The 9,901-nt window shown below is 47.8% G+C and overlaps 3 protein-coding genes across 3 annotated transcripts; all 3 read right to left on the bottom strand.

The window, feature by feature from the left end:
• Positions 1 to 142: 142 nt before the first annotated feature.
• EV420DRAFT_1572462 (uncharacterized protein) lies at positions 143 to 1,447 on the bottom strand. The gene is made up of 2 exons (XM_060474354.1): positions 1,232 to 1,447; positions 143 to 1,135 (listed from the first exon to the last, which is right to left on the bottom strand). The coding sequence occupies exon 2, from the start codon at positions 996 to 998 to the stop codon at positions 396 to 398; it is 603 nt and encodes a 200-aa protein (XP_060325468.1). The 5' UTR covers positions 999 to 1,135; positions 1,232 to 1,447; the 3' UTR covers positions 143 to 395.
• Positions 1,269 to 5,372, bottom strand: EV420DRAFT_972512 (uncharacterized protein). Its single transcript, XM_060484217.1, has 5 exons — positions 5,167 to 5,372; positions 4,502 to 5,115; positions 4,290 to 4,447; positions 1,732 to 4,233; positions 1,269 to 1,682 (listed from the first exon to the last, which is right to left on the bottom strand). The coding sequence occupies exons 2-5, from the start codon at positions 5,040 to 5,042 to the stop codon at positions 1,539 to 1,541; spliced, it is 3,345 nt and encodes a 1,114-aa protein (XP_060325467.1). The 5' UTR covers positions 5,043 to 5,115; positions 5,167 to 5,372; the 3' UTR covers positions 1,269 to 1,538.
• Positions 5,373 to 6,573: 1,201 nt separating this feature from the next.
• Positions 6,574 to 7,049, bottom strand: EV420DRAFT_1648457 (uncharacterized protein; the record flags this gene model as incomplete). The annotated part of the gene is made up of 4 exons (XM_060478170.1): positions 6,574 to 6,707; positions 6,763 to 6,820; positions 6,886 to 6,953; positions 7,013 to 7,049. The coding sequence occupies 4 exons, from the start codon at positions 7,047 to 7,049 to the stop codon at positions 6,574 to 6,576; spliced, it is 297 nt and encodes a 98-aa protein (XP_060325466.1).
• Between the last annotated feature and the right edge of the window lie 2,852 nt (positions 7,050 to 9,901).

The following is a 9,901-nucleotide window of genomic DNA, read 5'->3' as shown; positions in this document are numbered from 1 at the left end:
CTATGGCTTACGAATGAAGAGTCCCGGTAGTCGCACATATAACCACTACCGAAGTCATGGAATGGGTTGCACGATCGGCGTCAAGAGTCAGCTCCAACGCTAACCGCGAATTTAATTACCGGAGAGTAAATCAATATCCTACGACTCTCCGTCCGTTTCTTCAACGTCCTCAATCCGCATCTCATCCAAAATGTATAGCCATCCCCGGACCAATCTCCGTGGTATTATCCAATATATTCCTGACGGCGGGATGGTTCAAGATATGGTTCTCCCCCGAATACGTAGAATCGTTGACTGTCGCCTTAAAATCGGAAGGTGACATTCCATACGGGTGGCCCACAAACCAGCAACTGTCACCAGTCAGCACTGCCTGCAAACAAACCTGATAGCAAAACTCACGCGACCTCCTCTTCCAGTTCTTCCGCCTTGGCCGCCTTCCCCATACGTCTATACATCCTGCTCATATGCGCCATGGCCCACAACTTCGTTCTCCAGGCCTCCGTGGAATCTTCCACCTCCTTGAACACACGCTCCGCCTCTGCCTCTTTTCCAGGCTGCTTCGAATAGCACGCAGCAAGGTACAACATCGGGGTGACGTCCTTTTCCTCTGGAGAATGGAACCTCCGGTACTGGGCCAGTGACGTCTGGATGAAAGGCTCCGCCTCGTCAATCCGCGTAGGTTCGCAGTATCGCATGAACTGCGCCATCTGCCACGAACACCCGTCGAGCAGGTGAAGCTTCTTGTTTCCGTCTGTGTCGACTTCGTCGGGCTCGAGCATGCCGATGGTGTGCATGTAGGTTGGGTCGGAGCCGTTAATTTCGATCTCTTTGATAAAGTCGGCGAGGAGGTCGATGATGGCAGTTTGGTTGGGCGGGAAGAGGGAAGGAAGGATGTTGACGAGGCGTTTGTTGACAATTGAGAATTTGTGGGTACCGCCGATGGTGATTGTAGGTACGGGATCTGGGCGGCCGTTGGGAAAGTCTTTGGGCTGGGACATGATGAAAGGTTGCAAGTGAAGGAAAAGAGGATATGTCTGAAGTCGTCCTTATATCTCAGACTAGGACTTGTATTCGGGGTCGCTACACGTGGGACGGCAATCTGAAAACGTGGTGACGCGACTCAATTGAAAGATTGCTTCCACGAATTCCAAGAAAAGAAGATTGAACATAAACACGACGAAGTCTCCACGCCACACATTCAAGTGTCGAGTATCAAGAGATGCAGACTTACCAAGGGCAAGGACCCCGCTCCCACGAACCTATCACAGCCCGAGTTAAGTATTCCCTGCATAGGGATTACTGAAAAAAGAAGCGTAGAAACCAAAATTTTGGGTATGTCAGTCAGCTGTCTCTCATGTTACGCTGCGCACGTCACTTGTATTTCCCAGCAACCTCATTCCCTGAAAATTTCAAACCTCTGATCCTCAAGACGTCGAAAACGAGGGGCTAAATTTTCGTGGATTGTTCGCAAGGCCATAATTACTGGAATATTTGAGCGTCTTCTCACCGTGAATCAGTGCCATACGTCAAACAATTTTTTACACGGACAACAACTCCGAGTCAGGTGTGTCAAGAGCACTCGGCTGACTTGCATATTCGTCGGAATCATCGGGAATGTATGCCATGGGAGAATCATCGGTGATTGTGCTAGGTTGGAGATCCTCAGCAAACACCGCGTCGTCCTAAAATGATATCGTTGAGATCAGGTAGCAGACTAGAGACTTTACTCACCGGCGCCGGGACAGAATATTCAACGACTTGTTTCAACTTTGCGACGGAAATTTCGAGCCGAATCATAATGTGCTGCACCTCGCGCATGTCATATGGCCTCCACTGCGCGTCGTGTAGCGAGAAGAATTGCTGTTCCGATATGTACTGCTGATTTTTGAAAAGGCGTTCCAACTTGACTATGCACAGAGACCAAGCTGGATCCTGAGGACGAAGACCTGCAAGCGCATTTAAGGTTTTTTGAGCACCTCCAGTGCCGCCCTTTTCGGTACATTTCGAAAGTCGCCCGCCAAGTATGGCACAGATAGTATAAAGATTTTGAGGACAATGAATATAATCAATATATGCATCGACGGGAGTGGGAATTCGAGCTGGGTGGGAAGTCTTTGATCTTCTCCGGTCAAGCATACGACAGATTGCTGAGATGTAGGCCTGGATGACACGGCACCAGGGATAGATGAACATAGTCTGCTCGGCGAATTGGAGCACGTCAAGAGTTGTGAATGTTTCTACCGCAGTGGCATCATCATTATCCATGTTATGTTCCAAGAGAGTTCCTGCATCGATGACACAGTTCGCTGGCACATAGTTGTCCATCAACCAGTTACCACGGGTGTTTGGATTCAATGTCAGTCCACAAATCACGTCTCTGACATTGCTCCACTCCGGAGGTAAGATCCCCCAAGACATGCTAGGCTCCAGATTTGAACTTTCGGGGATTATAATGCGTACCAGTATTCGTATTACATCGGAACGAATCATCCACAGTATAGGAGACGGACATTTCTCTTTACTTGCGAATGATTGAGATGTTACAAGTGGACAGATGATGGAATAAATTGCAGCGCTTTCGCGGAACGACAGCATTGCATAGTCTGTGAGATGTATCCGGAGCTCTCTCAATGCGAAAAAAACCATGCCAAAACAGTGATGCTGTATGAGGGACGGATCATCCCATCGAACTGCACGGAATGATTGTGTGGAAAGGGCGTAGTTGGTAATAGCCAAAAGTAGGCGAATACGCCGTGAAATCTCAGATTCATGGGGGTGGTCGTCGAAACTCCCTGGCTCGCTCAATCCATCAAATTTGGCAAGCACGTCCAACAAGTGGGTTTCGATGTCGTCATAAAGTCCGAACCGTAAAGCGTCTTGAAGGGACATTCTGCGAGTACCGTCATCCTGTGGTTGAGCAGGATTCCATGATAATTTCTGTCGTGTAAGTGTTTCCATGAACTTGTAACAGAATGGTTCAAATTCGGAATTGTGGAATGAATCTAGAGCGAGGGAGCGACGGGAAATCACATTTGAAAACAGAGATCTCCACAAGGATGGATGAAGAAGAATATTTTCAGTATCGGCCTGTCGGGTGAGGTAGAGAAAGACGTCGGCACCGGTTGGATGATTTCTGGGACGGAGCTCATCGTCTTGACATGCGATGGTGGCAGTCATTGTTGTTATTTCGAAGGATAACTGACTATCCGGAGTAAGCGTCAAGAGTAGGCGTGGGATAGTGGAAGGATGACTGCGTGGTACCTCCGCTGAAAAGCGGAGACGGCTACGAAGAAGGCGCTCTAATTGTGTTTCCATGCCATTTATTACAGCAGAATACCCTGGGTAGCTGTGAGGTTCTAAGCATTCTTGCAAAATCTCCCAGTTTCTCTCCTCGATTCCGGTACCTTCGAACGCAGTATGCAACACGTCAGGTTTAATGCTGGGCTGAAGCCCGCCAATGCATTGTATGATACATCTATGAATCACGGGATTGGAAGACATATCGTATAACCAACGAAGGGAGTGAACATCCAAGTCGTCGCATTGGTTTTTGATAGTCTGGAGCTCCCATTCTTGAATGGAGGGTGGACGCAGCTTATAGCGAGCCATAGATGTCCATCCGAGAATTTTCTTGTGGGCGACAAAGAAGAGATCCGTCAATGAAGTTTGATAAGGACATCCCGGGAAGAAAAGAGGCATCAGTAGGGCTGCAAGATACAGAGCGTATGAGCCTCCCGTGATCACCAAAAGAACATACGCGGTCGACTGTTCCAAATCCAGGAGGAAGACGACCAACCCTGCGAGGAAGATGGCAAGCGCAATGTGCAACAGGAATGGAAGGATTCCGATAATGATCGGGACGTGCCAATCTTGAAAACCGGTATAACGAAATTGCCGAATCCTGCACCGATCTCGTGGAGTCTCTGATGATGCTAACATATACTGTCGTATCCATTGCTTGGCGAGAACCGCGACGAGAGCTGTGACTAAACTCAAGGAAAGGCTCGTGAACCATAAGCCATTGACATAACGGTCAGAAGCGGACGGAATGAAGATAGTTGTGGGGTTCAATGGTGAAGCAGAGACGGAGTCGACCGCGACGCCGCTAGCGATGGCACGTTGGATATTAACCATTTCATAAAGCAAGAAGGCAGACATCTCTGAGTAATCGACCTGCAAGCTTTGGGATGTCTGCGCCACGAAGGTGGTCACTACCGCAGAAAATAAACCAGCCTACTTACCGAGTTCAGCCATTTGCATGATAGAAACATCGCGGAAATTGAACTCACAAACACCAAAAGGACGTCGACGTTGTCCCGAAGAACCTCAATTTTCCCCTTATCGTAGGCTTGGCATTCATCAGCGAATATCCGCCAGATCCTGGCTGTGGGATCACATTCCGATCCAGGAGAATCTTCTGGGTATTTTTGTTCGTAATCGTCCTGGACTAAACTCTCGTTGAGTTTTGCCATATGTCCTATCTGATAATGGAGAAGCATACCTGTCCTTACTCCAGACTTTATTTTCAAAAGCTCAACATGGTTTGGTGCTGCTGATGGAATAGCTTGGGGAGTATCAAGCGAAGGTGCGTGTCCATAAAGCATTGACCCAATAGGTGTATCCGAGACTTTCTGTTTCGATGTATCCTGGGGAAAACTGTGAGAAGGCTCCGGCGTGAGATAAGCATCGAATGTCGGCGAGACCGGCGCTCCAGAAATGTTTGAAGTATTCTGAGGCAGCCCGTGAAAATAGAATGGGCTGCCGTGGAGTATCTGACTCAGCTGAGGGGGAGGCGGCGACGGTAGGTTAGCGACAGATGGATTTCGGGCGCTCTGAAATGGGCCGGAGAAGGGAATAGAACCATGTGGAGGGACAGGAGATGTCCCCGAATCCGAATTTAATGCAGAGTCCGGAGGGTCAGTGGGAGAGTCCAAAGGACTTGATAGCCCCCAGGATGGCGGCATGCTAGCCCGTAAGGGTTCGCTCTCAGTAGCGCCATGTGCGTGATCAAGAGGATGAGACATGACAACGTAAGATGTCATTGTGTCATCTTGACTGCCAGCCTGCAGTAGGGAAGGCCGGCCACGAGCATTAGATAGCAATGCACCCACAGGACTGTGATACGCATGAGAAGTTAAGGTCATCCGCAGATAAGAGTATACATACGCGGACGAAGGTTGTTCCTCATCTTGTTGTCAACTGCCATGCTATTGGAGCCTGAATGCGACTCTGACTGCTCAGTCCAGAAAAAGAGAAAAGATGGGGCGATGAGAGAGGAAGAAAAGCGCCAACATCAGCTTTTTGAGCGCTCAGGGACAAGGAGCAAAACAGTTACAGGTATGCACCTCCGAATTCATATTAGCGCCAGCTACTGCCATCAGGGAAATATGCATTAGCTTTTTAAGGGTATATCATCGCCGAATTGAGCTCGTCACTTGATGCTTGAAGTTGGAATCTCTACCCGGAGTTGCCGTAGTGTTGGGATTTTGCCGGAAAGTTCTAGAAGGGGCAATCCGGCATCATGCTGAGAGTTGCTGAGTAAGCACGAGACTAGTAGAAAGTTGTAGTACATTCTAGATTACATTGCGAAGTAGTATAAATACAGGCTCTGTAGGAGCCTAGGAATAATAAGTTCATATCAACTGGCCTTACCAGCCAGGAGTCTACCCTGCGCAACACCGAGGATTCCAACACGTAGGGAGGTCAATAGGGTTAGTGTTCAAGTCGAACAATTTGCCCTAAAGTGCGACTTGCCCTAAGCTCTGCACGTGATTCTGTCGCGTCGCTGAATCAGTGTGCTAAATCAGTGTCACAGACAAAACATTGTCACAGAAAGCCTCCAGAAGCTCCCTCCAAATGTTGTCCGGCAAATCCTAGGAAGTTACCCCTCAAATATGCAACGTTCGCAAAATACGCTAAGTATCTCGGACAAATTTACCTAGCCCAAAAAAAACCGGTTCAGCTTTCAAATTTGTCTTTTTATCGTACTTCACGGAAGGATCTATGGACCCTTCAATGGTTGGTCACCCACGCCCACCGCCCAAAATATGCTAACAAAAGACAAAAGTTGTACTAGTTGGAACTTGGGGAACTAAAATATGCTACCTCTGGACAAAGTTTTTGAATTTCTAAGGCATAAGATAATCTAAAAGCAGGACAGAAATGGGCGGGAGCTTCTGGGGGCCTGCCAAAGGTGACCGGTCCAGTTTAGTCGCAGAGCTACTTCAAAGTTCAATCGATGTCGGATCCCAACGCGACCCTTGCGCGACCCAGGTCGTGACTTTCGTGACTTGGTTGGAAAGTGTTGATATTTATCAGTTGACAGTAAGCATGTACGGCGTGCCGAGCAGTGTATTAAAATATAACACAGGAAAGTATCTCCAGTTCTCGAAGCACGAAAAATAGTATACAAAGACAACCCGCTGACCGTTGGGTGGGAAATCGGCGCCGCGGCGATGATAAATCCGGTCGCATCAGACCTGCGTAGTACACTGCTAAGTTGAGGTTAGGGTCCATTGTCATCCCTCTTTGATCAACATATATTTACGAAGTACAAAACTAGCGATACAGTAATCAGGTTACAGACAGACGAACGGGAGCAGCGGGCGCTAATCGAATGAGCGAGGCAGGGATAATCATGTTCAAAGGGAACACAGTATTCCTTATCGGGCAGGACATTTTGGGGGGAAGTGAGGAGTTCGATGTGTCTAGGAGTTTCCGTTAGTATCAGCGTCTCCCGGAATATTAACTAGAAGAACGTACCGTGAGTGGGGCGCATCGACAAGTCAATAACATGTAGTAACGTTTGTCCCACATCCGGCTCGCACCTAGTAGAAACCCCGAATCAGAAAACTACTTCAAAGACAACAAGGGCATATCATATACCTCTACATCCTCATCGACTCCACCAGGGACGTCAGGTATAGGTGCCGCGGATGCAAACGCAATAGTCACTAAGAGAGAAACGAAAGATCAATGACCTTGAACCAACACAAACCGGAAAGACACTCACAAGCAAGGAGCGCAGCTATGAGGGATTTGCATTGCATGGTGATCGAAATAATGGTTCAGATAGCGAACCTTTGCAATAAGTACCACCTGCTTGAATAGCAGACCATAATCGGACAGATGTTTGTGGGGAGGAATAGGATGCGGGGAAACAAGCGTTCTGCCATTTTGGAAAGGTACGAGATCGATCATTGATGGTAACGATCCTGCAAGGGCAAATCGTAGGGTGCTGACAGCTTCGAGGGTTTAAGACATGTGTTGGCTTTCGGAATCTGTCGTCAAAGCAAGCATGAAGCTATCGATAATGACATTGTTGGTGCGACGTTTTCTACGAATCTTCGTTTCGGTGGAATGCACAGGCCAGTGGGAAAAGAGCATACATATCGGAAGCAAATGACGGCACAGGCCTACCATCGAAAACAAGCGAACGCCCAAAATAGGTTTAGCTGTTCTATTTTGATATGCGAATGGTGGAGCAATCACTCGTTTCTTTGAGATAGAAGACCGTTGAGGATAACGACGAACCCAAGAAGAAAGATACCCTAACGAAAGGGATACCCAGCGGAAAGGTAGCCATCAAATGAATACTCGATAGGCAAAATATTTGAGATTGTAGCACTCAATTTCTGAAAGTACTTTCGGAGCTTACAGTACGAAACGGAAAGAGTAATAAGGATGTCAGTCGTTCCCATGCGTTTCATCGCAACACGATGTCAGCCAGATATACGGCGCTGAGTGTGGACCTAAAGATCGTTTACAACAAAAAAGATTGATTAAGAAGGGATGGCATTAGCTGGATTCAAACCAACAAAGGCATAACCAAACCAAAGGCCTCGTCGATTACACCGTTACACAACGGAGACCACAATTCAGCTTCAAATGGACAAGCCTTTTGTCACGGAAAATGCTATGCTGGCGTTGCAATTCAGAATAAATACCGTAAGATCCTGGCTAACTTGAACGTCGGAAACGTTCCCATTCACCCTCAGCCCGAGGAGGACATGTGGGTACAGGAAGTAGGCAAGCCGGACACCGTCAATTCTAAGGGTATATCATCAGAGACCGATGCATTTCAAAGGATATGAGAAGACGGACCTTATCGCGAGCACGCCAGTCCTATGGCTTACGTAAGCGAGCATTTAGCTATAGGGTAAGCATCGAATAGATAGAGGTGACTCCGAAAAAAAGCCAGAGTGGATTTGCGTCACTTCATGTTAAGGAACGCGCCGGCGACAGGCTTGGATGAATGATAATACCACTGACGTAGAGAGAATCAAGGAGCCGTACGATTATCGATTATCACTGAAACAGAAGGGCGTGCATTTCGGGCGATGCGAAACCGATGGCGCAATGGGAACTGATAGATCTGCACATACGGAATTGACAGGATGTCAAGGCAAAGAAAAGACACGCGTACCTGCACTACCAACCGGAACCCTTCATGGAAAGATATAGTTCTAGACGAACACCGTGAGTCAGCGCATACCCTACGTAGACGGTCGTCGTCGCTCGGCCACAAAGGTGTGTATAGCAGTACAGAAATGGGCAAAGGTCGACCTAGAAGCTAGAGTGAGTAGTACACCCACGTCAAAGAAAAACGCACGCACCTCCGCTGCCTGACCATCCTGTGACCGATTTGACCGATCTCCCAAGAGTCCTGGCTCGGAGAGAAAATACTGGTAGTATTTGCTTGGAATGGTTACAACTCCGAGTCTTGTTGTTAATGAAATCCTTGATCTTGGAGCGAGCGTAGAACAGAGATTGGGAGAAGATATTGATGATGGTGCCCTACTTGAGAAGACGGACGAGCACACTCCGGTAGGTCATGTAGGCGCCGGGCGGAAGTATCAAAGAGGAAGCTCTAGCATTTCTTTGGTAACGTAGTGTGGTCGCGAACCTCTGCAAGCACCGATTCCAACCGGACAATGCTGATGTCATGGCCTGTAGCGAACGTTGAGATGCATCCGCCCCAGGGTCCATGCGAGATAAGTGACGAAATGCACGTGATCGAATCGCGGTCAAAATGTCTTATTTAAATAATTAATAAATCCCTTCTTGATTCTTCTTTCTTGGGCGCACGGTATCATACTCAAGAACGACAAAAGCGAGCAAAACAGTCACTCATTTGAAAGGAGGATTCAATACTGGACCAGGCGCAGAATTTCAGGTCCGAATTCTGCTTGCCTATGGCCAGATACTCCAACTCCGGAGTAAATGTCAGGCACGTCGCTCGCAGAATCACAGGGATGACCTGTCAGCAATCAGCTTGAGCGCTCGAGTTCCCACCTCGTTGGCCGCGCTATTCCGAGATTTTCTTTGGAGGATGTACTTGGCCGCTGGCATGGAGTCTCTCTTGTGCGATTCGAATTAAAAGAATTAACTCTGGCAGCTCAATTCTAGCGTTAATTCAAGTGGAGCTCAAGCATTGAACTAGACTTGTAAGTACCCTGTTACGACCGTTATTATTCATAAATTTATGGGTCTTGTGAACTGCAGACGTCAATTGATACGTCAAGGATTATTTAACAAATCGAACGATTTCTTCTTGGCTGGAGTTCATCCTGATTTTCTGCCGCTACCTTGCACCACGGATTGATGAGAAATTTTAACGAAGCGCTTCTGTCGTGATGCGTGGAGTGACAACGAATGCGGAACTGGAGACTTGTCACTTTGGATTATATTCGCTCGCAAAAACTTATATTCCTTTAGTCTGGCTTTGCTAGGACTCCGAGTTTCTCGAATATCCTGTGACTATGCTTCGAGTTGGAGAATCGCCGGATTCTATGGCATGTGTCAGACGCAATTTCTAGGCGTCCTCTCCTTGCGTTCATCTCAGAGTCCGATTCGGTACTACACATGAAGTTCCAGATATTCCTAGCCCGTCTGGTTAGAA

This window comes from Desarmillaria tabescens (assembly GCF_030435595.1).
Source record: "Desarmillaria tabescens strain CCBAS 213 chromosome Unknown EV420scaffold_50, whole genome shotgun sequence".
NCBI lineage: Eukaryota > Fungi > Basidiomycota > Agaricomycetes > Agaricales > Physalacriaceae > Desarmillaria > Desarmillaria tabescens.
The sequence above is the reverse complement of the archived record's forward strand: the minus strand, read 5'-3'. Positions and strand labels throughout refer to the sequence as shown.

Bases quoted from the DNA above. Each gene is read 5' to 3' on its own strand.
- EV420DRAFT_1572462 (XM_060474354.1), bottom strand. From the start codon at position 998: ATGTCCCAGCCCAAAGACTTTCCCAACGGCCGCCCAGATCCCGTACCT.
- EV420DRAFT_972512 (XM_060484217.1), bottom strand. From the start codon at position 5,042: ATGACATCTTACGTTGTCATGTCTCATCCTCTTGATCACGCACATGGC. The intron at 4,448-4,501 runs GTATGCTTCTCC...ACGAGAGTTTAG, and splicing joins AAAGTCTGGAGTAAGGACAG to TCCAGGACGATTACGAACAA. The intron at 1,683-1,731 runs GTGAGTAAAGTC...ATATCATTTTAG, and splicing joins AATATTCTGTCCCGGCGCCG to GACGACGCGGTGTTTGCTGA.